Below are 27,460 nucleotides of genomic sequence, written 5' to 3' on the forward strand. Positions count from 1 at the left end.
GGTGTCTGCTCCAGCACAGTCTTCCCAAGTCATCACATCCTGTTTTAAGCATCCACCTGCTCCAGTATGGCATTCCCACGGGTTCACAGCCCTCTTTTGGGCCTCCAGTCTCAAGGGAATCTCTGTTCTAGCACCCAGAGCACCTCCTGACCCTCCTTCTCCACTGACCTTGGTGTCTGCAGAGCTGTTTCTCTCACACACTCTCATTCTGCTCTTCTCTGCACCCAATTCCATTTGTACAAGAAGGTTGTTTGTTTTGTTTTTTTCCTTTTTAAATGTATTATCACTACCATCTCTGATGGGGTCAGCCTTGGCCAGCAGCAGGTCCATCCTGAAGCTGGCAGGCATTGTCTCTACTAGATGTGGGAGAAGATTCTGGTAGCTTCTCACATTAGCCACTCCTGTAGCCCCCTGCCCCCACTACCAAAAGCTGTCCATGAAAATCCAATAGAGTTCTCTTGTTTCCATGATGCCCTGCAGTGTCACAATGTCCCCTGGGCACCAGGAAACCCTGCAGGGTTGTGAACACACCTGGTGCAGTGGCTCAGGGGCAGCTGCAGTGGAGCTGCAGGTTGAACTCTGGGGGGAGTCTAGAGAGACAAGAGGCCATGAACTCTTGACTTGGCACAATAAAGGGCTCAGGGGTCTGTGGTGCAGCCCAGGGAGGGACACTGAGAAACACTGGAGGAGCAAGGACTCTGGAGGAAGAACTGAGACTTGAGACTGGGGCAAGCTTGGACTGTGAGGGGATAAAGGCAAGGGGTTTCTTTGTTGGGAGTCCCTCCTGGGAGGCACCAGCTGGGGCTGTTTCTCTGTTACTGCACTGTGAACCAACTGCTTTATGGAATGAAACATCTGAGACTGCCATGGGAAACCTGGGGTGGAGCCAGTGAGGAAACCTGGTCTGACTGAGAGAGTGGGGGTTATGGGAGGGTCCTGCAGGTCCTGTCAGGGCACTTCAGCCACCACAGTGACAGGGCTCTGGTCCCAGCAGTGAAAGTCTCTGGAAATGGGAGTATGATGGCCAGAGATTCTCAGAATGAGGAAGAACCATTTCCCAGACCTTGAAGTTTCCTTAATACATGGGCAATGCATAGGAAATTGTAGTCTTCCAGTGTTAAGCCCTATACTGCTTGACACTAACACTGTCCTTTCTCATGTATCTTTTGTGAAGACAAAAGGGTTTGTTTTCGAAATTAGTAACACCTCAAATGACCTGTTTATTCATTGATAGCAAAATCACATAGAAGCAACTTCCGGTTGGTGTGGTACTACAGAAACCTGAGCCCTATCCTTACATTCAAGCTGGCTGATGAATGGCCTGGCTGGAGAATGGCCAAGGCAGTTTAATAAAAGTTTTAAAAAGGAAAAAGAAAAGCCCTCTAAACACAGAACTGAAGCTGAGCTCACTCCACTAGTGAGTGAGCTTTTCCCCATTATGATATAATGATGTCTCCTCCTGCCAGTTATTATAACTGGGTTCTCTCTTACAAGACAGTCACTTCTAGAGAAAATCTTTGGCATGTGTTGTAAATGTGCCTTCATTAGATGTCACACTGTACAAATCTTGCCTCTTGTTTTTTCCTACTGGAAATGATGGAGCTGTTTATTGAGAAGGGATTTTTTGATGCTGATCACAGCACAGTGGGAGGTTTCAGCTTCCTTGGGCTACTCAAATTCTTCTCAGATGATCATTAAAATACTGGTCATCACCTGAGCATTGCTGGAGCACTTAACTACCCTGACATGCTGGCTGCATTATCAGTTTATCTGATCCATTGTTTACAATAATAAATATCTTATAAATTCTCCAGTCTGGATTAAATCCCTATTTAACAGTTCTATATCCCAATTAGTCCATAGGATGGAGGGAAATGAAGGAATACAGGATCACTGTTTTTACTGATTAGTGATTCATGAACAGGAGAGATTCATGAATTTCACAGGCCACTGTGTTTCAGCCATCTATGTCACCCTGTTATTTTTAAATTTTTTTCTGATTACAAGCTTCCAGCTATATCATGGTGCTCACCTGTGGGACACAAGTGAGTGAGATAAAGATTATGAAGGAAAATTCCTTCTCATCTCCAGCTATAGGAGTTCGATTTCAGGAAGGAGAAACGATACATTTATGCAAATGCTCTAAAGCATTGTTACTGCTTAGAGTCCTGCAAACCATGGGCCTTTGCAAGCGTGTTACTTGCCAAAATAGGTCAACTGGATTCTCCACATGCCTGGAAGGTGATGGTTGTCACTGCTCTTCACTTCCCATTTCTTTCTTATTCGGAAGGAATGACCTCTGAAGTCCATCCCAAACAGATATTTGCCCTCTATTGCTTAACACTTGTAGTATTTCTCAGTAAAAAAACACCTTGGACACTGTTGTGATTTAACCCCATCCAGCTCCCAAACCCCTCACAGTTCCTTGCTCACGCTTCCCCCAGCAGGACTGGGGAGAGATTTGGAAGGGTAAAAGTTGGAAAACTTGTCAGTTGAGATTAAGACAGTTTAATACAGAAAGCAAAAACCATCACACAAGCAAATTAAAACAAATAATTTATTTGCAAGGGCAGGAAGGCGCTCAGCACCTCCAGGACAGCACAGCCCCATGCCATGGAATGGTGACTTGGAAAGACAAATGCCACCACTGCAAACGTCACCCTCTTCCTCCCGCTTCCCCCCACTTTCTATCCTGAACATAATGCCATAAGGTCTGGAATGTCCCTTAGGTCAGTTGGGGTCACCTGTCTTGGCTGTGACCCCTCCCAGCTTCCCATGCACCCCCACTCCCTCTCCATTGTGGCCATTCAAGGGGCAGGAAAGGCCCTGGCTCTGGCCAAGCTGAGCAAGGACAAACCCATGTCTGTGTTCTCAGCCCCATGTTCAGCACTGTAGTTATGATATTTTATTTATGATATTTTATGATATTTTTATTTCTATTTATTATTTTATTATATTTTATGATATTTATCCTTTTGCTAGGATTTTTTTTCTTGAGAAGTTGAGGGGCTTCAGGAATAAATGTAAACAAGTAACTATCTATTACTGTGGAATGCAACAGGTGCTTCCTTGATTGGTCTTTGTTGGCTGTTTTTACTTAATAACCAATCAAGGATGCAGCTGAGTTAGACTCTGAGCAGTCACAAGACTTTGCTATTCACTTCATTCTATTCCTGTCTCACCTTCTGATGCATCTTTCTCTCTGTTCTTTTAGTATAGTTTTAATATAACATTTTTAATATAATATACATCATAATATAATAAACCAGCCTTCTGAAACATGGAGTCAAGATTTCTCATCTCTTCCCAAGTCCTGTGTGCCCTGAAAGACCACACAACACAGCCCCAAACACAGCTACACCACCACCCATGCAGAAGAAACTGACACCACCTCAGCCAGAACCAGCCCAGGTGCTCTGAGGTCTCCATACAACCCTGCCTTCTCTAGGCTGAACAGCCCCACCTCTCTCAGCCTCTCTCCATAGAGAAGGTGCTCCAGTCATCTTATCAATTTCATGATATCCTCTTCACTTTCTCTGACAGTTCTAAGTCCTTCTCATGCTGGGGACACCAGACCTGTGCTCAGGATTCCAGGTGGGGTCTCACAAGGGCAGAGTAGAGGGGCAAAGTCACCTCTCTCGGTCTGCTGGCCACAGTCCTTTGGATGCAGCCCAAGACTCCATTGGTTTCTGGGTTGGGAGTGCTCACTGCCAGCACCTGCTGACTTTTGCATCTACCATCACCACAAAGTCTTTCTCCACAGGGCCACTCTTGATCATTTCTCCATGCAGCCTGTTGGTATGTTTGGGATTACCATGACTCTGGTGTAGGGCCTTGCACTTCGCTTTGATGAACTTCATGATGTTTTCATCGGCCCCACCTCCCAGGCCTGTCAAGGTCCCTCTGGATGGCCCATACCCTTCCCTCCAGTGTGTGCTGCCCCACACAGCTCAGTGTCATCAGCAAACATGCTGCGGGTGCCTCAATCTCTCTGTCCACATCACCAACATAGATGCTGAATAGTATTGGCCCCAGTATGGACTCCACTCGTCACTACTCTCCACATGGACAATGAGCCATTGACCACAACACTTCGCATGCAGCCATCCAGACAGTTCTTTATCAATCAAGTGCTCCATTCATCAAATCCATGTCTCTCCACTTTAGAGACAATGATGTTGTGAGGGACAGTGTCAAACACCTTGCATAAGTTTAGACAGAAAACATCAGTTGCTCTGCTCCATCCACCAGTGCTGTAGGCCTGCCATAGAAGGTCACCAAATTTGTCAGGCATGATTTCCGCTTTGCAAAGCCATGTTGACTGTCCCCAGTCACCTCTTTGCTTTCCATTTCCTGGGAGCTGGGGCTGTACGTGGTACTGGTGGTACTGGGAGCACATGCAGGTGTGGGTAAGGAGCTCTTAGGGGAGCTCAGATCCACGGTGTGGGGAATGAGATGGGGCTGGGACCTCAAATGGAGCTCAGGGGGTTTGGAGGTACAATGGAAAAGGCATAGGAGAAGGGTGGAAAAGAGGGAATGAGATGGTGTCCCATGACATCCTCCTTTACCTCTACCAACAGTTCCCTGGGGTGCTCAGGGTGCAGCTGCAGTCAGATGGCAGATGGCAACAGGGGTGGGGGGATTAATGCTTGGGCTCATGATCCTTCCTCTACCTGCACAAGGTGAGCAGGAGGTGGGGGGGGGGATGAGGGCCATTCCTGGAGTGTCTCCTGTGCATGGGGACTGCCTCAGCTCTGAGGTTGACCACGGAGCTGGGCTACTAATTTTGATGGTGGGTTATTGAGATTGCTCTTACCTCCTCCTGAGCCCACCTCCCACAATTGAGTAAGCCTGGGGATTGCTCCCACACAAAAGGTGCCAGGACAGAAAGCTGTTGCTGATCTTTCCCTCCCCTGGCCCCTGGGTGGCCGTCACCTTGTTATAAATAAGAAGCTTGACTAGGCCAATATTCAAGCAGCAATCAATTTATTAATTAATGTGGTAAAGTATGAGCAAAACAGCACTGGGTACAGTGGGGGAAGTTTTCCCTCCAGCTGCACACCGATGGTTGTGGCGTACAGATATTTATAGGGGTACACACACGCTTTCTCAGTAGTTTCTACTCCAAATTTTCACGTCACAATTCTATACACTGTTGTGAGTTAGTTTTTCTCAGGATGTACCCCAGAAAGGAGTATCCCCAGATGGTGGGGTCCAACTTCCGAAAAGAAGAAAGAGGTCTTCCAGCTGGTGCGGTCCAGACTCCAGATGTGGGTCCACCTTTTAATTGCAAAGACTATAAATCTTGTAACAGTGATGTCCAGCTTCCCTTGGTCAAAGCTATCAATCCTTGAGTTGATGTTCATCTTCTTTCTCAAGCTGCTTTTTATTGTTTTGCTAAAGTGTTGAGATAAGCATGTTTCCTTTACATGTATTCTAAAGCTATAGTTTCAAAGCTCCTACTACAAGCAGTGTTCTAAAATTATACTTCAAAAGGTTATTATTGCAAAGCTGTTTAATGCTTAGCTACGTGCAAAAAGTTCCTGTCAAATAGCAACATCCTTAAAGCTTTAATTCGGATGCAATAAAGGTTAATTGCAAACAAAGGATAAGTTCAAAGGCCTTCTTCCATGCTTTACTGCTCCCTCAGTTATTTATTAGAATTCATCCTTTAATTATCCCATGATCAGTTTCCACACATATCACAATCACAAGTACACACACTGCCTGTATGTACCTGACACGAAACACAGCTTTGTATCTCACAACCTGCACAGCAACAATGGGCCCAGCTGTTGTACTTCCCAAAGAAAGGCACTGACATTCACTTCAGGAGCCCACCAGCAGAACTTGGTACCACCAGGTTCCCATCTGTGCAAAAAGCAGAGCCTGCAGTAACCACAGATACCCCTGTCCACTTCTCTGTCTCTCTTGCCATCCTGGTGCATTTCCCCATACCTCTTTTGTTCCCAAGATCTCTTTCTCTACCTCCTTCTCTCCTACCTCCTGCTTTTCTCTTCTCTCTTTTCTTTCTGTCCGGCTGGACAAATGGGGCAGGCCAGGTGAGACCTGTGACATGAGGGGTGACCTGACAAATAGTTCCCAAAGAGAAAGCAAGGGCCTTCCAGGGATCTTTCATTAGTGCCTGTGTTGAGTTTGTGTGGCCAGGTTTTGGTGGCGGGGGGGGCTACAGGGGTGGCTTTTGTGAGAAGCTGCCAGAAGCCTCCCTGCAGAGGCAACACCAGCTGGCTCCAGAACAGACACATCACTGCCAAGGGTGGGTCAAACAGAGATGGCAGTGACACCTCAGGGATAGTGGATTCAAGAAGGAAAAAGGTCTTATGCAGATGGAATTGGGTCCAGAGAAGAGCAGAGTGGGAACATGTGAAAGGAACAGCTCTGCAGGCACCCAGGGCAGTGCAGGAGGAGGGGCAGGAGCTGCTCCAGGTGCCGGAGCTGAGATTCTCCTGCAGCCCCTGGAGGAGCCTATGCTGGAACAGGGGGATGCCCGAAAAGAAGGATGTGAGCCCGTGGGAATCCTGTGCTGGAGCAGCCTCCATGCAGGGCCCTGTGCATCCCTGGGCAGAGGAGCCCATGCTGGAGCAGCTTTGCTGGAAGGACCTGAGGCCTTGTGGGGACCCACAGTGGGGCAGGGGAAGGACTCCCAACTTCTCTCCCTGAGCAGCAGGACGAGGAACAAGCTGCAATGAACTGACTGTGACACCCATTCCCATCTCCCTGTGCTGCTGGAGGGAGGAGGGAGAGCCCGGGAAAGAGAGAGCGGGGTCAGGGAAGGTGTTTGTAGAATCCATTTTACTTTTCATTATTCGGCTGTTATTTTGACAGGTAATTAATTCAATTCCTATCCCCACCAGTATGTTTTGTCCGTGAGTGCCGTCCCCGGCCCGGCCGGCGATGCTGGGCCTGATGCACCCAGCACACGGACGGCGCTCCTGGCTTCGAGGGCACTGCTGACTCAGATCCGCAGGGACGCCGATCAGGATCCCCAGGCCCCTTGCCGCAGCTGCTCTCCAGCCTCTGTTTTCCCAGTCTATACACACAGGTAGGGTGCCTGGAAGAGGAGGAGGCAGAGGAGAAGGGATGAACAAGGAGAAGCAGGGGGAGGACGCATGAAGGACGACGAGGAAGAGTAAGGATTCAGCAGAAAAATAAGTAGCTGGAGGAGGAGGAGGAGGAAGAGGAGGAGGAGGCGGGAAAGAAGAAAGGAAGAGGGGCAGGGGCAGGAGAGGAGCAGGAGCAGGAGCAGGGGCAGGAAAAGGAAAAGGAGGAGCCACAAGCCCGCAGCTCGTTGTAACTGCAGCGCCCCCGCCCTGGGAGCATCGGTCCTTCCCTCCGCATCCCGCAGGTGACCGGGGAGGGGGAGCTCGCCGCAAATGTCATGCGGGGTTCCTGGTAGAGTTTTTCTGGGAGGGGGATCTTGGGCTCTTCCGGGAATCCACAGCTGAGCCGGAAATGCCCCTTGCGAGGATAGTGGACGGTCCCCGGGCGGTGGGTGTTTTTGGAGCGGTCCCCGTGGCGGCTGGCCGCAGAGCCGGGGCGGGGGGATGCCGGGTTCCCGGAGCCGCCGTGGGGGTTGGTCTTTCTGGTAAGGCCCGCCGCCTCCATTGTTAGCCCGCCTTCGTGGCGATCGCCCGGCACTGGCGGGGGAATGGGACACTGGTTTTGGGGGCCCTTCAAAAGAGCCGAGGTGTGGGGGGGGGAGCCCCGGAGAGAGGCGATACTGGAGCTGGGGGATCCCCAGCCGCCTGGAGGGGGGTCGAGCCCGGAGAGGCAGAAGCCTGGAGAGAGGGTACCCTCGGGAGCCAGAAACGGGGAACCCAGAGAGGGGGGACCGCCGGCAGCCAGGGGAGCGGGATAGGTTGGAGAGAGCTCCCCCAAGGAACGCCAAAGGAGGAAACTCAAGGTGGGAGGGAACTCTGGAACGCCCAGAATCTTGAAGCAAATAGTGAGAGGAGAAAACACCCACAGAACTTCCAAAATCCTTGGAAGCAGGGGGACCACGGGGGGGGGGGGGGGACGGGGGGGGGGGGAGGACGGGGGACAGGACGGGACGACCCACTGGACCCCCAGCAGCCCAGAGAAGAGCGACCATCAGAACCTCCAAGTGGGGAGACCTCTGGGATTCTCGGGACCCCTGGCATCCCAGAATGAGGATCCCCAATACATGGAGGCCCCCAGCAGCCTGGAGAAGGCGGACCATTGAAACACCAAAGTGGAGAGATCAGAGAGGGGGACCTACTGGGAAATTTTTCTCTGGCAGAATCTTGATATTTTGAAGTTTTGGGGGGGTGAATCTTGGTGGGTTTTTTTTTTGTTTTTGTTGTTTTTTGGGCTAAATCTGGGCCATTTATAGATTTCAGGCTGAATTTTCTATTCTAGAGCGGGTTTTGGCTGAATCTTGGAGTTTTGGGGGCTGTGTCTTAGTGGTTTTGGGGCTTTTATAGAGACAAGATGCCCAGTGACTTCTAGAGATGGACTTGGGCAGGAGGAATCTCAAATCCAGTACACTCACATCTTGTATTTTCCACCAAAACCAGGATTTATCATTCCCTAACTTTGGCCAGATGGAGGAGGAGACTGTGAGGAAGATGCTCTGGGACACCCAGGCAGGTGAGGAGTAAATCATTGCCCCTTTCCTTCTCTCTTCTGCCTCATCTCCCAGCCCAACATCACCTCTGGCTGCACGACAACCCCAGCTGTCCTGCTGGGTATGAATCTGGGGGGATGTTCTTCCCCTTCCCTCTGGCACAGAGGCAGATCTCCTTCCTCTCCTTCATTCTTCCTTCTCCCTTCTCCTTGTTTCTCCCTCCCTTTTCTTCTGCTTTTTCCTTCCTCTCCTTGTTCCTTCTTCTTCCTTCTTTTCCTTGTTCCTTCTCTTTCCTGTCTCTCCTTCCTCCTTTTTCTTCATGCTCCTTCTTACTTCCTTTTCCTCATTGCTTCCTCTCCTTTCTCCTTTTTCCCCTTCTTTGTTCCTTCTTGTCTTTCTTCCTCCTTTTTCATTCCTCTCCTTCTTCCTTCTTCTGTCTTTCTCACTTCCTTCCTCTCCCTGTTCCTGCTCCTTCTTCCTTCCTATCTCTCCTCAATCCCTCCTCTCCTTGTTCCTTTGTCTCGCTCATTCCTTCTTTTGTCTTCTTTTTCCTTCCTCTCGTTTTTCCTTCCTCTCCTTTCTCTTCCTCTCTTTCTCTCCTCCCCCAGGGAATGACCTGCACACAGAGACCAGGGAAGACCAATCCTCATGTCAGAACCTTGTGGAAGAGGCTGTTTTAAGCAGCTCCACAGCACAGGAAGTCAGCAAGGAGGAAAAACCCCAGAGATCCCCCATGAGGCACAGCTTCAAACCCAGCCCAGGGAGCTCTGAGGAGGAAAGACCCTCCCTGTGCCAGGAAGGTGGACAGAGCTTCAGCCAGAGCTCAGAGCTGGTGGCCCATGAGCAGCTTCGTGACAGGGAGAAGCCCTACAAGTGCTTGGAGTGTGGGAAGAGCTTCAGCTGGAGCTCCCACCTGATCCGCCACCAGAAGATCCACACTGGGGAACGGCCCTACGCATGTGAGGAATGTGGGAAGAGCTTCAGCCAGAGCTCTGACCTGGTGGTCCACCAGCGCCTTCACACAGGGGAACGCCCCTACAAGTGCTTGGAATGTGGAAAGAGCTTCAGCAAGAGGTCCAGCCTCACATACCACCAACGCTTCCACACTGGGGAACGGCCACACATTTGCTTGGAATGTGGGAAGGGCTTTATCCAGAGCTCCCACCTCATCAGCCACCGCCGGCTGCACACTGGGGAACGGCCATATAACTGCTTGGAATGTGGGAAGAGCTTCAACCGCAGCTTCAGTCTTGTCATCCACCAGCGCATCCACACTGGGGAACGGCCACACGAGTGTCAGGAGTGTGAGAAGAGGTTTCAGACCAGCTCCGATCTCCTCATGCATCAGCGGATGCACACAGAGGAGAGGCCTTTCCACTGCACTGATTGTGGGAAGGGTTTCATCCGCAGCTCTGACCTAGTCAAGCACTGGCGCGTCCACACTGGGGAGAGGCCCTACAGGTGCTTGAAGTGTGGGAAGAGCTTCACCCAGAGTTCTGCTTTGACGTCACACCAACGGACCCACTGGTAAGAGAAGCCCTACAAGTGCTCCAACTGTGGGAAGGAAATGGGAAGATTCATGTGACCCATGATCCTGGTGATCCACACTGGAAGACACCTGGCTTGTGGTCTCCACATCCTCCTGGTTCCCCATAGGCACCTGGATGAACAGGTGCAAGAACAGAGGCAAGAACATCCATTGGGACACAGACTGATGTCGGAAATTCATTGGGAAGAGCGGATTTGTTGACTTTAGACCCAAAAAATCTCATCTGCTCCATCCAGTCATTTCTTCCTCTGGTATCAAGCAACACTGGATGATCTTTAGGGTCATTTCCAACTTAAATAATTCCACAATTCTAATTCTCTCTGGCCCATGGGTGTCTTGCACAGCCAAGTGGTGATGGACTGGGGCAAAGACCAAAATTTTAAACACAATGGGGTAGAGACCCCTCTAAAAAAGGCTCTTCCACCCGCCCAAACCAACTACATGGACACTCACAGATACTGACATGTAAATATTTTTCTTTTGACCTTGATTTTCTTTTGATTCCTGTTTATCCCTTAAAAACACCCAAGGTTGGGGTAAAAAAATTGAATAAAACCTCTGAACTGCCACCATTTTACTGAGATTTTGAGGTTCTATGATGTGGTCTTCACGGCAGCCAGGACTTGGTGAAGAAACAGAGAAATCTTGACTCCGTGTTTCAGAAGGCTGGTTTATTATATTATGATAAATATTAGATTTTAAAAAACCACACTGTAACTATACTAAAAAGAACAGAGAGAAAGATGCATCAGAAGGCAAGACAGGAATAGAAAGGAATGAATAACAAAGGCTTGTGATTCCCAGAGAGTCCAAGAGCTGCTGCCTCCTTGATTGGTCACCAAGTAGAAATAGCCCACATCGACCAATCCAGGAAGCACCTGCTGCATTCCACAGCAGCAGATAACAATTGTTCTCATTTGTTCCTGAGGCCATCTCAGCTTCTCAGGAGAAGAAAATCCTGACAAAAGGATTTTTATAAAAATGTCATGGTGACAGTTCTAGGGGATACTTGGAGAAATGGAGTTTTCTCCATTGTTTTGCAGTCCAAATCCAAGAGGGATCAATCTGTTACATCAAAATTACTCAATCTCACTGAAAAATGGCTAAATCCCAACCTAAAATAGCTCAGTCCGACCCCTTAGGGGAATGATTCCATCTCAAAATGGCTCAATTCCACCCCAAAAATTATGTGATCCCACAGCACCCTCAGAACCCCAGGAGGGGTGGGATGGGGTGTGATGGGGATTGGGAGAGGTGGGATGTGAATTGGGAGGGTTGGGATGGGGTTTGGGGTAGAGTGAGATGTGCCTTGGGAGAAGTGGGATGGAGTTTGGAAGAGAGGAATGAGGTTTGGGAGGGCTGGGATGGGATGGAGGAAACAGGTCTTGGAAAGGGGATCTTATCTAGGAGGGGTGGGATTGGGATTGGGAGTGGTGAGATTCAGGTTAGGGGGTAGAATGAATTTTGGGACGCGTGGGAAGGGATCTGGAATAAGATAGCAAAAGATAGGGGATGTTAAGGATGGGGGGAACCATGTCCCCAAAGGTGTTTCAGGGTATCCCCCAAATCTGTGGAGGTTTGGGGGTATCTGCCATTCCTGAAGAGATTTTGGGATATTCCCCATTCCTGAGGGGATTTTTTGGGCACCCCCCTTCCTGAGCGAGTTTTTGGGGTACCCAGAATCCTGAGTGGGGGGTGGTGGGAGAGGGGGGAGACAGGTGGCTCTGGCACTTGGAAAAGGGGCTCCATAGGGAGCTGTACAGGGAGCCCATTTTGGTGAGGGCCCTGTTGCTTTCTGCTAATTTTGAGGTGTTATGAATGGCTTTTGGGAATATACTGCTCATTTTCGGGGGCTGAGGTGACTCCCTGCTATTCTCGAGGGCTGGAGTGATGCCCCCTCATTATGGGAGGATGAGGTGACCCCATTTTGGAGAGGATCTTGCTGTTTTCTGCCAATTTTCAGGGTTATAAATGGCTTGTGGAGGACCCTTGCCCTCATTTTGGGAGGTTGGGGTGACCCCATGGTTCCTCCGATGGCTATGGGGTTATAAGCGGCTTGTGGGGGTCCCCCGATTGCAGGTCATCCCCCCTGGAGCAGAGCGTGTCCCCGTGCTGCAGCCCCGGCCCTGCGGCAGCGCTCAGCCGATGATGACTCCCCAGAGTCCAGGCGGACCACCCAGCGCTGCCCACCTGCAGCCCCTCGGCCCCAGCGCCCCCCGCCAGGGGAATTCGGGGAGGGGGGAGGTGGGGGGCGCCCAGGCCGGGCCCGTTCGCGCTGTCCCCGCAGGGCTCGGCCCTGCCATGGCCGATGGACAGCGCTGGTCCGGTCTGGTGCTACCGGGGCCGCTTTGGGGACGACCCCGCTGCACCGTGCGGCTGTGTTGGAGGCTGGGGGCACTGCCCGGCGCGGGGGCTCGGACAGCTGGGGCCGCACTGCGGGCACCGGGAGCATCCCCGGCTGCGGGCGCGGAGCGCTCGGGGAACGGGGGGTGGAAGGGCGGGAAGCAGTGAGGGCAGGATGGGAAAAGGGTGGGGTAGGACCCTCCCCACACACACACCCACAGCGGGGTATGGTGGGCTGGGGATCTGAGGGCGATGAGAAGGAGGTGGAAAGTTTGGTCTGGGACCAGTAAACGGAGTGGGAGGAGTATGGAATCCACAGAACTCAGTGAAAGGGGCACATCAAACCCCCAAATTTTGTGGGAGGTAGGTGGCAGCCCCGAACCAAGTTCTGGGGAAGCCTGGAGATTAGAGGTATGATGAGAAGGGAGTGTGAAAGGGTGGAGAAGAGGATCTTTTGACTTCCAATCTGAGTGTGAAGGGGCTGAGTTCCCAATGCCGAGCAGGGGTGGGGGGGCGGGGGTGTTGGGAACACCCTGAAACTAAGCTGTAGGGGGAGCTGGGGATTGAAGGGATGATGGGAAATGAATGGGAGAATGAGGAAAATTGGGGGTGGGACAGTGGGCAGGGACATCCTGTGGGAGACCTGTACTCGGATGCTCTGCCTGAATATGGTCAAACAACTCGAAAAATGCCCTGTTTGCAAACATGCCAGCAGTAAATGAAGAAGGCAGTTTCCACTGTTTTTGGCGTTGAATGACAGTGAGATAACATACAGCAGGAGATCTGTTAAAATACCTGGATAAAGGAACAACCAAGTGATAACTTATCCCAAGCTGCTGAGCTGGCACAGCGGCCTGGGCACATCTGACTGACAGTGTTGACCTTCAGACTGGAACAGTCCCATCCCAAATTTTAACTGCAGAGTCTCCTGACATATCCAGTTCGTAGGGGGATAGGGACATGGAGATTCTTCTGTGGAATAAGGATACCCCTCAAGGACCGGAGCTCCCAGGCTGTGCGAGGCAGGGACAGGAACACCACGTTCCGCCCCCCCACCCCCACTGCACAGCCCAGCTGCTTTTGGAATGCCAGCACCTGTTTGGAGCTGGGGATTGTATGCGGAGCTGGGGCTGGATAACAAGAAAATGTCACTGAAAACAGGAACTAAACACTTTAACTCTGTAATTTCACTATTAGGAAGCAGCTTTATTTCAGTGCTAGGTGTGTGCAGAGTATGACTCCCCCTATCACACACACACTCAGCTCTCTCTCATATTTGTTTGTATTTATATAATTAATACATAATAATACATTTCCCAAACTCATACATATATGCTAAACATTCCCTTCAAATTCTTTCACATATTTAAATCACTTCTTGGAACTCATTAGAGTTGGGGTCATTTAAGGGTCTCTGGTGGTCACCTGGGGAACATCCCATTCCTCAAATTATCCCTGTTCATCACAGGCCTCAAAAAACCAGCTGCTTCTTGAATGCATCCCAGCTCTGCATATGGATCATCAGGTCTCAGCACAATGTGGGTCACTGTGGATCATCTAGTGTGTGTCCTCCAGTGGGTGAAGAAGTTGGAGCAATAAACAAAGCTCTTCCCCCCCTCCCTCCCCACTGGAGCACTCACAAAGGCTTCCTTTATTGATGGGGGCAGTGTGAGGTCAAGGCAGAGCTGCAGGAGCTCCTCCCATACTCCCAACACCCATAGGGTTTCACCCAGCTGTGGATGTCTTGGTGGGTGATGAGATTGGAGCTATAGTTGAAGCTCTTCCTACAGCTGGTACAGCGGAAGGGCCTCTACTCTGTGTGCATCCCCTGATGCCTGATGAGATTTGAGCTATTCTGAAACCTCTTCCCACACTCGGGACACTCGTAAGGCTGTTCCCCAGTGTGGATCTTCTGGTGGTGGATCAGGTAGCAGGTGATGCTCTTCCCACATTCCTGACATTTGTAGGGCCATTCCCCAGTGTGCAGGCACTGGATGGTGATGAGGCTGCAGACATCAGTGAAACTCTTCCCACATTCCTCACACTGGTAGAGTGGTTCTTCTGTGTGGGTCCTCTGGTAGCAAATCAGGCAAGAGCTCCATCTAAAGTTCTTCTTGCATTCCCCACAGCTGTAGGGCTGTTCCCAAGTGTGCAGATGTTAGTGGGTGATGAGCTCAGAGTTTCAAATCAAGCTCTTCCTGTAGTCATGGTACTTGTAGGGCTTCCCTTACTGGTGGGTCTGTTGGTGTCTTGTCAAGGCAAAGCTCTGGCTGAATCTTTTCGTACATTCAGGACACTTGTAGACCGTCTCCCTGGTGTGTGTCCCCTGATGCCTGATGAGATGTGAGCTATTCCAAAACCTCTTGCCCGTAGTCAGGATACTCATAAGGTCTCTCCTCCATGTGTGTTTGCTGATACCTGATGAGAATTGAGCTGCTCGAAACCTCTTCCCACACTCAGGACACTCATAAGGCTTCTCCCCACTGTGGACACTGTGGATAACCAGGTCGGACTGTGGACAAAACTCTTTCTGCAGTCAGGGCACTTGAAGGGCCATTCTGCCATATGCAGGTACTGGTGGGTGAGGAGGTCGGCGCTCTGGCTGAAAGTCTTCCCACATTGCCCACATTGTAGGGAGGTTCCCCAGTGTGGAGCTGCTGGGGGGAGGCGAAGGTGGAGACATCATTGAAGCTCTTCCCACATTCCCCACATGTGTAGGGCCGTTCCCCAGTGTGGATCTTCTGGTGGCGGATCAGGTGGGAGCTCCAGCTGAAGCTCTTCCCACACTCCAAGCACTTGTAGGGCTTCCCTCGATCATGAAGCCGCTGCTGGACCCCCAGCTCTGAGCTCTGGCTGAAGCTCTGGCCACTTTCCTGGCACAGGGAGGGTCTTTCCTCCTCAGAGCTCCTGGGCTGGGTTTGCATGCAGCCCCTCCTACTGTGGGATCTCCAGGGCTTTTCCTCCCCGTTGAATTCCTGGACCATGAAGCTGCTCAAAATGGCCTCTTCCACAAGGTTCTGCTGTGGGAATTTGTCCCCTTTGGTCACCATCCACAGCTAATTGTCTGGGGAAGGAAGGAAGAAGAAGAGGAAAAAACAAAGAGAGGGAAGAAAGAGAGGATGGAGAAAAGTAAAAAAAGAAAAAGAAAAAAGAAAAAGAAAAAAGAAAAAGAAAAAGAAAAAAGAAAAAGAAAAAGTGAAAAACGCTAATAACTTGTTTTTAGAATTTTAAAAGTTTAATAGTAATAAAATGGTTGTAAAAATAGTAATATAATTAGAGTAATAAAATTTGGACAATTAGGATTTAGGACAACATGAGACAATAAAAACAAAGAGTGATGGACAGTCCGGGTACCTCTTTGTGGGCAAAATAAGGCCGAAAAAGGACACCCGTTAATAGAGGATTAACCCTTAAAAGCAACAGCCTGTTGCAAATTCATACACCTCATACATGACGCACAAATTCCATTCAAACAAAGGATTCTGTCTGGTTGAAAGATCCGTGGGTTTCAGGCTGTAAATCCCCCCGGCTAGTTTGGGACTTTGGCCTGCACGGATCCTACATAGACGAAGCAAAGGACAAGAAGCCCTCTTTCTCCACATGGTTCTGATGTCCTCTTTATTAGCTGGAAAGGGACATCTGCATCAGAGACCATCCAGGTGAAAAAAAGAGACCGAATTCCAATCCCAAGGGACATTCATACCCGCGGAATGGGAGGCGGGGACGGAAGGCCACAGCCAAGGGGACACCAGTGAGGAGGGGCGAAGGGAGGGGCTACAAGGGACAGATCACCTTACCAAGGGAACAACCACCTGAGGGAAAGGTTTCACGTAACATAACACCCAGTGCAGCATCTAAATAACTATCTAGTGCATCACAACATCTGGTCAGTGTCAATTTCTTCCTCTTCTTCTTAATCCTGACCAGCGAGGTGGGAAGAAGTTAGTTTCTTCTGATAAGAGAGCAATAAATTCTTTTTCTCTGAAAGACTTAGGTGTCCTGTGGCTGCTATCTTGGTGCAAGTCCTCTTTAAAAAAAGTATCTTACACAGCATAGTTTCTATTTTAACATTATGTTATAATCTAAAACTATATATAACACACTACTTAAGAAAATTGATACAGCATAACTTTCTAACATAACACATATAATATTCATTTTAATATTTGCAAAAAGCCAATCATAAAATATGCATTTTTCACAGAGAGAAGTGAGCAAGGAGAAGGAGGAAGAGGAAGGAACATGTAAAAAAAGTGGTGAGAAGCAGGAGACGAAGAAGGAAAAGAAGAAAAAAGGAGAAGGAGAAAAAGGAACAAAGAGGAAGGAAGGAAGGAAGTGTCGGAAGGAAGTGTCGGAAGGAAGGAAGGAAGTGTCGGAAGGAAGTGTCGGAAGGAAGTGTCGGAAGGAAGTGTCGGAAGGAAGTGTCGGAAGGAAGGAAGGAAGGAAGGAAGGAAGGAAGGAAGGAAGGAAGGAAGGAAGGAAGGAAGGAAGGAAGGAAGGAAGGAAGGAAGGAAGGAAGGAAGGAAGGAAGGAAGGAAGGAAGGAAGGAAGGAAGGAAGGAAGGAAGGAAGGAAGGAAGGAAGGAAGGAAAGAAGGAAGGAAGGAAGGAAGGAAGGAAGGAAGGAAATGCAGAATAATAAAAAGAGAAAATTTATTTTGCGTTCGGGTTACTATTTGTGCCAGCTACGAATCAAAAAGGACAGGGCCAAGCCCGGGACTTTGGCTCAATCCATATTCATCTCTCCTTCCTGTTCCTCACAGAATCCCCTCTCCTTTGGCACAAAAGCTGCTTCACAATACACACACCGAGTCCCGGAACGCATACATGTTGAATAGTGGTTCCTGTTAATAGGCTTTCAAGTGTTTAGTAGGTTTCCCAGAAGTGTCTATTCATGTTTAAGTTGGTTATCATTATGCTATCTTTTAGACATCCATGGCCAGGTGGGCAACTGAGGTCTTGTACCTTAAGATCTCCAGTTCCTGCAGCCTCCCCCTCTTCGCATGTAAATTCAGTATTTCTAGAGGTGGTATGTGTGAGGTGTAATGAATTAGACAGGAGGTCTTTCTCCTTTTTAAGGCCTTCATTAAAATGAAATCAGCTGAGGTGGGGAGAATTGACGGATCAGGCCCTCGCTACCGCTGCTGCTCCCAGGAATGGTACGGGGGAGGTGGATGACTGCAGCTGTGTCCGCTGGTACGCAGGCAGAGCCTGGGACTCCTTTCCTCGCAGGACATTCAGAAGGTCCCAATTGTGCAGTTCTACATTCGACCTCCCCTTCCTACTAGGTTAGGGTGAGGGGTAAAAAGGATCTTAACAGACACTGGATTCAGTCGCTCACCTTTAGACATCACTTAGATCTCTTACTTCCATGTTGGCTCATTGCTTTAGGGTTTTTTTGTAGGATTTGGTATGGGGTTTACACCTTTGCATGCTGGTCTTTCATATTTGCATGTTAGCTCCGGTTTCACCTTTGCAGTCCCCGATGGACTCCGAGGTTGCGGCGGGACGGGGAGGGGATGCTCAAAGAAAGGGGGATTTTTAACCATCAACAGGTAATTAGAGAAAAACCATTAACAGCAGGTGATTACAACAAATAGTTAAAACTCCAACTTAGCAGCAATTTAACTATGCAACCTTTTTTTTAAAAAAAAAATTAACACCTTTTTCTACTCATAATATGAGGTAAGTTGGTTTCCCAGTCCCAGTAGATGTAAACCCCTTCTAGTTTGGAAAACGTGCCTGGGCATGTCTTATGTGAATGTAAGCCCCTTCTCAGTTTGGGAATTATGTTTAGACATGTCCTGTGTCCTATCCTCTATATATGTGATTCTACTTTATTTGATCATGAATTTTGATATATTTATAACAGGCTTAACTTAGGGTGGCCGTGGTGCAGAGAGGGAGAAAGGGTGGCCACGGAGGAGGAGCAGGAAGTAAGAGGAGTGATGAAAATGGAGAAGGAGAAAGCTCGGGGGTCCACCTCTCACTGTACCCCCCCGGGAGCATCGTCTCCGTCCCCCCAGCGCTCTGCAGGTGAGATGGCCCTGAATATCTCGGGGCATCCCCTACAGGTGGGGTTTTTTTGGGGCGCGTCCCGGTGGCGGCTGCCGGCAGAGCAGCGGTGGGCGGGGGAATGCGGAGTCCCGGAGCCATGTGGCGATCGCCGAGTGCCGGCAGTGTGGGTGACGCCCGCGGTTTGGGAGAGCCGAGGGGGAGAACCCCGGTGTGGGGTTTCACCCCCGGATTGGGATGACCCCGAAAGATGGAAAAGTCTCTCCTCCAACCCGTGCCTTCGAAGAAAGACTCAGTAGTCTTCTGTTGTCTGTTCTCAAGGTTGTTTATTGTTGGTTATCTACAAGATTCTTCTCCCTGAACTGCTGTGGCCCGTTCAGCAGCTCAGACAAAGGCACCCTGCCCTCCCAGGGGGCTGGTGCTATCTTTTATATCATATATTACGTACTACATGTTTATACTTTTTCTCCAATACCTACTATCTATATTGAATGGTGACTTTCTACTCTAAACCAATCTGTGAGTGCCAACATCACCAAAGACATGGAGGTTAGGAAGGAGAAAGAAAGAGGACAGGGCACACCCAAATCCCTCCATCTTAGACCTCCTGACCCCCATGTACAAAACTTGGACCCCTGCGTACAAGGCTTAAAACCCCCCTGTACAGCACTCAAAAATCCTTCCTTTCACTTCGTGATTATCTCTACTATGCTATCTAACTTTTGTGTGTGTGTGGCTTGTAATTCTTCATACAGAGTTGGTAATTTGCTCCACGGGCTAAGATCAAAACCCCACGTGTCTTTGGCTGCATGCCAGGGTCTCAGAGCCCCCTGCCAGCAGCTCTGGCCATCCAGGGCACCCAGAGGGATGTTCTGGATTCCGACACCCCGGGACCCTGAAATGAGGGCATGGAGAAGGCAGAATCCCCGGCAGTCTGGAGCGGAGAGGGGAGAACAGAGGGGACAGCAGAGGAGCCGTAACCGCTGGCAGCCTGGAGAGGGGGGAGCCTGGAGATGGGTGTGTGGGAAAATCACGCTGTGAAGAGCCGGTGCTCACAAAGGAGACAGAGGAGCCCTGCAAGCTTATTCGAACAAAGGGAGAGAGTCCACTAGGGCATACCCCCTGTGGGGGCTCTCCTCATAAAAGGAGGATGCAACCTCCTTTTATCCTAAACTTTTGGCCGTGTATTGCCCTCTTTGTTTCCCCATTGCCTGAGGTACAGCCTTTCCGAACCACCTACTGCATATTCCCCTAAAGCTCAGAAGTTCAAACTGTCTGGGTTCTGCAACAAAGTCATACAGCTTGATGTTCATGAAGACCTCCACACACCTTCTTTCAGAACCTGATTGGTTCTTTCACACATAGTCTTTTGTGAAGGCATTAAGACCCATTTCTCTTATCAGGAGGACCCCTGGGGCCCCAGACATGTCCAAGTAGACAGTTAGGGGAGAAGGGACCCCTGGGACACCTCAAACATCTCTAAACAGCACCCAAGAAGAGGGGAAGCCCAGAACCCATGGGACCCCCAGCAGCCCAGTGAAGGGGCACCTCCAGAACCCCAGAAAGAGGAAACTAGAAAGGAAGAACTCATGTGAGGGTTTATGACTCTGAGTCTTCATGTTTCTGAGGCTTTTACATATACAAGGTGACCATATTGATATATATGAGATGGACTGGGGTAGGAGGAACCCCAACCCAATGAGCTCATACCTTGATTATTTCCATCCAAAACAGAATTTGTCATTCCCAAGCCTTGGCTGGATGGAGAAGACTGTGGGGAAGATACTCCAGGATACCCAGGCAGGTGAGGAGGAAGTCAGTGCCTCTTTCCCCCTCTCTCCTGCTCCATCTCCCAGCCCAGCATGGTCCCCAGTTGCAGGACAACCTTGCTGCTGACACCGTCCTGCCAGGGATGGATTGAGGGGAAATCTCCTTCCCCTTCCCTCTGGCATGGAAGCAAATCTCCTTCCTCGCCTTCTTCCTTCTTCTCTCTCCTTGTCCTTTTTCTTCCTTCTTCCTTCTGCTTGTTCCTTCCTCCCCCAGGCACTGAGCTGTGGATGGAGACCAGAGAGAACAAATCCCCGTGGCAGAACTTTATGAAAAAGACCATTTTTAGTGGCTCCACAGCACATGAAGTCAAAAGGGAGGAAAAGCCATGGAGATCCCCCACAAGGGAGGCCTGCAAACCCAGCCCGTGGTGCTCTGAGGAGGAAAGACCCACCCTGTGTTGGGAAGGCAGATGAGCTCTGACCTGGTGGTTGACCAGCAGCTTCACAATGGTGAGAAACCCTACAAGGGCTTCTTGGAATGTGGGAAGAGCTCCAGCAAGAGCTCCAACCTCCTCATCCACCAGTGGGTGCACATGGGGAACAGCCCCAAAAGTGTTTGGAATGTGGGAAGAGCTTTATCCACAGCTTCAGCCTGATGTGCCACCAGAAGATCCACACTGAGGAACAGCCCTACATGTGCAGGGAATGTGGAAAGAGGTTTAGTGACTGTTCCAACCTGATCTGCCACCAGAACATCCACACCAGGAGGAAGCTCTAAGAGTCCCAAGTGTGGGAGGAGCTTCTCCTGCAGCTCTGCCTTGACCCAACACCAACAGTCCCACAGGTACGGGAAGTCCTGTGAGTGCCCTGCCTGCAGGAAGAGCTTTGTTCACTGCTCCAAGTTCACCCAGTAGAGGACTCACATTTTGTTATCTATGGTGACCGTGTTGGGACTTGAATCAACCTGGTGATTCAAGCTGGTCACAGATGTGGTAATCCAGCACTGGCAGAGACCAAGATTTTGGAGACAATTTTGTGGGAACCTTTCCAAAAAAGGCTCTTTCACCCATCCAACACAATCCGACCCAACCCAGCCCCATGGATACTCAAACAATGCTGACACGTAAATTCTTTAATTTTGGCCTTGATTTTCTTGTGATCTATCCTTTAAAAACACCCAAAACTGTGTAAAAATAAAGAATCTCATCAAAGATGTCTAAACCCTCACCATTTTACAGGGACTGGGGGGGGAGGGGGGTGGAATTTGTAGTCTGGGGGATATTCAGGAGGATTTGGGGTTTTTGAGGGAATTTGGAGGAGTTTCCTCCATTACTTTGCACCCCAAAAGGTGAGGGGTTCCACCCATCACCTCAAAACCACTCAATGCCACTGAAAGTGTCTCCATCCCAGCCTAAAATGGCTCAATCCCACCTCAAAATGACTCAATACCACCCCAAAAGCACTCAATCCCACAACGCTGCAAACCCTGGAGGGGAAGGAAGGGGCTAGGGAGGAGTGGGATGTGAATTGAGAGGGGTGGGATATGTACTGGGGCAGATGGGATAGGGATTGGGAGGGGTGAGATGGGATTTCGGACAAGTGGCATGTGAATTGGGAGGGGTGGGATGGGGATTAGGAGGGGTCGGATGGGGCCTGAAATTAGACAGCTGAAGTTTGGGGATGATGAGGCTGCTTGGTGGGCAGAACCCCCCTGAGCCCTCCAGTGAGGATCCGCTTCCCGCAGAGCCGCAGGGAACCCCTCCAGGGATTACGCAAGGGAGATATGAAGGGACCCCCTTTGGGAAACACTTTCCCGCTGAGCCACCTCCCTTCATCTTCCCTCTCCCACTCCTTTCCCATCGTGCCCCCAAATCCCAGCTCCCCCCATCTGGGTTCGGGGCTGACCCACCGTCCTTACCGTCCTCTCCCTTCTTCCCCGTTCACAACGCGTCCCGTCCCGTCCCCCCAGAGCAGCCGGGCGCGGGAGCGGGGGGAGAGGAAGAGGAGGAGCAGGAGCCGGAAAAGGAGGAGGAGCGGGAAGGAGACGAGGGAGAAGGGTCTTCATTTTTGTTCTTGCCTTGAGTTTATGTGCCAGGGCCAGGAGGTCAGCTTCTGTAGCCGTCTGATCTTCTGCAAAGGACAAGAAGAAAAAGCAGCAGAAAGCGGAAGAAGAGGAAATTCGCGTGTCCGCCGCGCCCTGTGTCCGCAGCCCTCCCGGCCCCTGGAGCATCTGCCCTGCCGCATCCCGCAGGTGACCGGGGAGGGGGAACGCACCCCAGATATCTTGGGCGTCCCTGGGAATTGTTTTGTTCGGGGGGGGATCCCGGCCGTGCCTGTCGGCAGAGCCCAGGCTGCGGCGGGGAGCGTGCGGGGTCTCGCTCGCCAGCTGGAGATCGCCCGGCGGGGGTAGGGGACACCGGCTCTGGCTGCCCCTGGCGTGGGAGACCGGAGAGGGGCCATACCTGTTTGGAATACCCCCGGCAGACTAGAAAGGAGGAAGCAAAGAGTTAACGGGGAGGGCAGGATTCTGTCGACCCTGAAACGGGGAACTGGGAGGGGGGACGTCCCCGGCATCCTGGAGTGGGGCGAGCGTGAAGAACCCTGGGACCCCCAGCAGCTGAAACAGAGAGGGACCCCTAGGACCTCTAAAACTTCCAGCAACCCTAAGCAGGACCCTTGAGAGGGAAGACCTCCAGGACCCCAAAATGGAGAGGCCAGAGAGGGGGGAATCTTGGAGGACTCCTTTGCTAAATCTTAATATTTTGGAGGGGTTTTTTTTCTGCATCATGGTGTTTCAGAGGTTTTCACGGATGCAGGATACCTGGTGACTTCTAGAGATGGACTTGGGCAGGAGGAACCTCCAACTCAGCACACTCACATTGTTTTCCCCCAAAACCAGGATTTGTCTTTCCTAAGGCTTGGCTGAATGGAGGAGGAGGCTGCAAGGAAGAGGAAGATGCTCCAGGACAGCCAGGCAGGTGAGGAGGAAGTCACTTCCAGTTTCCCCCTCATTTCTGCTCCATCGTCCAGCCCAGCACGGCCCCCTGCTGCCCGTCCTGCTGAGCACAGACTGGGGGGATCTTCCCCTTCCCTCTGGCACAGAGGCAAATCCCATCCTCTCCTTGTCCTTTCTCTTCCAGGCTATGAGCTGAAGACAGAGATCAAGGAGGAAAAATCCCCATGGCAGAACATTGCAGAAGAGGCTGTTTTGAGTGCCTCCACAGTGCAGGAAGCCAATGGGGAAGAGAAGCCCCAGAGATCCCGCACAAGGAGGAGCTGCAAACCCAGCTCAGGGTGCTCCAAGGAGGAAAGAGACGCCCTATGCCAGGAAGGCGGCCAGAGCTTCAGCTGGAGCTCAGAGCTGGTGAAGAAGCCTCACATGGAAGAGAAGTCCCACAAATGCGTGGAATGTGGGAAGAGCTTCAGCCGGAGCTTCCACCTCTTCCGCCACAGGATGATCCACACTGGTGAACGCCCCTATGAATGCTTGGAATGTGGGAAGAGCTTCAGCCGGAGCTCCTGTCTGATCCGCCATCAGGTAATTCACACAGGGGAACGGCCCTACAAGTGCTTGGAATGTGGGAAAAGCTTCAATGACCGCTCCAACCTCCTCACCCACCAGCGCCTGCACTCCAGGGACCGGCCCTTTGAGTGTGGGGAGTGTGGGAAGAGCTTCAGCACCAGCTCTGACCTGATCCAGCACCAGAAGATCCACAGTGGAGAACGGCCCTATGAATGTCCTGAGTGTGCAAAGAGATTTCGGACCAGCTCCCATCTCCTCCTGCACCAGCGCATTCACACAGACGAGAGGCCCTTCCGCTGCCCCGACTGCGGGAAGGGCTTCAGACGCAACTCCCATCTCACCCTGCACCGGCGCATCCACACTGGGGAGAGGCCCTACGAGTGTGAGGAGTGTGGGAAGAGCTTCTCCAGCAGCTCTGGCTTGACCCAACACCAACAGTCCCACTTGTAAGGGAAGTCCTGCTGTGGAGGCCCAGAGGCCCACCACTGGAGCTGTAATACCTCAGCCTTGGAAGGGCAGAGGTGACGAGGGTCCAAAGAGAGACACCCCTCTGAATACAGTGATCTCACCCATAGGCATTTGCAGGCTCATGTGAATGCAACAGGCTTTATTGGTATCACCCAGTTCAACTGGCACTTTTTCCTTATAGGTACTCCCCCTAGAATGTTCTCCCCTCTCTCGTCTCCTGTTGGTCCCAGTTTACTGTGATGTTCCACCCCTGTTGCCTCATTGTTTCCCCAGTTGGCTGCCCCTCCTCTGTATCACTTGTACTCAGTTCCCATTGGCCCTTGACCGTCTGAGCCGCCTCTTTTCCACCCCATATAAAACCCTGTCCTCAGCCTTCTGTCCCTTGACCCTCTTCATCACAGTAAACCAGGTCTGGAGCTCCACACAAAGACCCGTCTCTGGCCTTGTTTGTCAGCAGTTTAAGCAAGCCTGCTCTGGGCTCTGCGAGTGCAGGTCGTTCACAGAGGCTCATTGTGGATGCCCCACAACACCCTGCAAATGCTCTGCCTGTGGAAAGAGTTTCGTCTGCTGCTCCAACTTCATCACCCATCAGAGGACCCACATTGGATGATTCACAGTGACCCTCACTGGGCCAAGACCTGGTGATCCATGTTCCAGGTGGCCTGTGTACTGGGTTTGTGTGGCCAGGTTTTGGAAGTGGGGGGCTACAGGGGTGGCTTTTGTGAGAAGCTGACAGAAATTTCCCCATGTCCAGCAAAGCCAACGCCAACTTCTGGACGGACCCACAATTCTCCAACACCAAGACCATAGGAGATGGCAGTGACACCCCAGGGATAGTGGATTCAAGAAGGAAAAAGGTCTTATGCAGATGGAATTGGGTCCAGAGAAGAGCAGAGTGGGAACATGTGGAAGGAACAGCTCTGCAGGCACCCAGGGCAGTGCAGGAGGAGGGGCAGGAGCTGCTCCAGGTGCCGGAGCTGAGATTCTCCTGCAGCCCCTGGAGGAGCCTACACTGGAACAGGGGGATGCCCGAAAAGAAGGATGTGAGCCCGTGGGAAGCCCGTGCTGGAGCAGCCTCCATGCAGGGCCCTGTGCATCCCTGGGCAGAGGAGCCCATGCTGGAGCAGCTTTGCTGGAAGGACCTGAGGCCTTGTGGGGACCCACAGTGGGGCAGGGGAAGGACTCCCAACTTCTCTCCCTGAGCAGCAGGACGAGGAACAAGCTGCAATGAACTGACTGTGACATCCATTCCCATCTCCCTGTGCTGCTGGAGGGAGGAGGGAGAGCCCGGGAAAGAGGAAGGCTGGGGGAAGGAATTTTTAAGTTTTTTTTTCCTTCTCATTATCCTGTTCTGATTTGGTTGGTAATAAATTGAGGTCCTTTCCCCAGGGTGAGTCTGTTTTGCCTGTGACAGTGTTTGTGGAACAATCTCTCCTCATCCTTATCTTAATTCCTGGGCCTTTCCTTTTTTTTTTCTCTCCCCTGTCCAGGTGCAGAGGGCAGGGACAAAGCAGTTTTGGTGGCACCTTGCATCCAGTCAGGGTCAACCCGCTGGAGGGGGTTAGACGTAGCCTGTGAGGGTCCCCCCATTTGCTGGACATCCCTCCTGGGGCAGGGTGTCCCCCCTTGCTGCAGCCCCGCCCTCAGGCAGCGCTCAGCCGAGCAGAGCACTTGGTGCTGGTGACTCGGCAGTGTCCGGGCAGACCCGCAGCGCTCAGCCTCCTCACCTGGACTCCAGCTGTGACCCCCACCCCCAGCGCTCCCCGCCAGGGCAATTTGGGAAGGGAACACGTGGAGGATGCCAGGGGCAGGCCCCCCGAGCTGTCCCGGAGTGGGCAGCTGAGGCAGGGGGAGTGCGGGCAGGGGCCCGACTCTGCCGGGGCACGGCTGATGCCGCCCACGGTCTGAACTGGTCCGGACTGGTGCTCCCAGTGTAGCACAGCTGCTTTGGGGCTGTCGGCACCTGCCCAGTGCTGGCCCAGAGTGGCACCAACTGGGGCCGTGCTGGTGGCACTGGTGGTGCTGGGAGCTCCCCCGGCTCTGGGTTGAGCAGGGAGCCAGGGGAGGGAACTGAAAGGTGTTTGAGAGGACATGTAAGGTAAGGTGGGACAGTGGGAAAAGGATTCCCAGTGGGGGACCCTTCGCATCCCCCATCACTTGATCTCTGGAGTGATTCCCTGGGGCTCTGGGGGGGATGAGATCCACACTGGAAGGGGCCCCAATGTCCCTGTCCATCCCTCGGGAGCAAAAGGGGGACTTCCCCTCACACAGCAGCTGGTGCTGCAGCAGCCCTGTGGCAGAGGGGGGCTGGAAAGAGGGGTCAAGAGTGGCCCCCTGAGCTTCCAACCTGATGTAGGGTGGTGGGGGTAGGGAGGGTGCATCCCCCAGCTTGCTTCCTTGCCCACACAGTGGTGTTCCTGTGGATGGGAAAAGCCCAGTGTCGCTGAAGTGTGACAGTTCAGTGTCCTGAACAGCCCTGAGTGGGTGAGATTAATGAACAAGAACATCTATAACCTAAAGCAGCTCCAGCACTTCAGCAGTGATTTGGGAACTTTGAGGGGACACCCCATCTAGTAACACCCAGGCCCAGTACTGGAACACCCAACTGGAATTAGTGGAGGAGATGAGCTCAGGTACTGCAGTGCAGGGACACATACTGTTGACACGACTACAAGATCATGACCCCAATCACCTGGCATGAGCAGCCCTATCTTTGTGGAAAACAAGCCCAAATCTCCACAAAAATCCCCAAATCCTCCTGATTATCCCCCTAAATTCCAAATTTTCCTTGAAATCAAGTTGAAATAGTTGGAGTTTGAAGGTCTTTGTTTAATTACTTTATTTTAACCCCAATTTCATCTGTTTGTAAGAGATTAAAAAGAAAACAAAGGCCCAAATAGAAGGATTTACATGTTGGTGTCATGTGAGTATCTCTGTTGCTGAGTTGTTTGGGTGAGAAGAGCCTTTTTGGAGCCTTTGATTTGAATAGTTTGGTCTTTGCACCAATCCATCACCCCTTGTCTGTGGAAGATGCCTGTGGGCCATAGAGAATTAGAACAATGGAATTAAAAACACCTCTGTTGTAAAAGACCTCAAAGATCATCCAGTTTTGCTTGATGCCTCCTGAAGAAATGCGTGGTGGCTGCTGGTGATATTTTTTGGGGTCTAAAGTCAAAAAGACTGCTCT

The 27,460-nt window shown here is 51.2% G+C and overlaps 1 protein-coding gene and 1 long non-coding RNA gene across 3 annotated transcripts; one reads left to right on the forward strand and one right to left on the reverse strand.

The window, feature by feature from the left end:
• Positions 1-7,273: 7,273 nt before the first annotated feature.
• Positions 7,274-24,291, forward strand: LOC119696585 (zinc finger protein 160-like). Its single transcript, XM_038126346.1, is given in 6 exon segments — positions 7,274-7,366; positions 8,559-8,631; positions 9,217-10,189; positions 20,839-20,876; positions 20,879-21,055; positions 23,675-24,291. Coding segments are annotated over 5 exon segments (1,815 nt in total). The 5' UTR covers positions 7,274-7,366; positions 8,559-8,585; the 3' UTR covers positions 24,256-24,291.
• Positions 19,276-22,532, reverse strand: LOC119696650. 2 transcript variants are annotated; one of them, XR_005255630.1, is made up of 3 exons: positions 22,201-22,532; positions 20,765-20,972; positions 19,276-20,564 (listed from the first exon to the last, which is right to left on the reverse strand). It is a non-coding gene; the product is annotated as an uncharacterized LOC119696650 (long non-coding RNA). The 2 variants fall into 2 exon arrangements; XR_005255631.1 differs by having other exon boundaries at positions 20,735-20,972.
• Positions 24,292-27,460: the final 3,169 nt, after the last annotated feature.

Source organism: Motacilla alba, unplaced genomic scaffold (assembly GCF_015832195.1).
Source record: "Motacilla alba alba isolate MOTALB_02 unplaced genomic scaffold, Motacilla_alba_V1.0_pri HiC_scaffold_34, whole genome shotgun sequence".
NCBI lineage: Eukaryota > Metazoa > Chordata > Aves > Passeriformes > Motacillidae > Motacilla > Motacilla alba.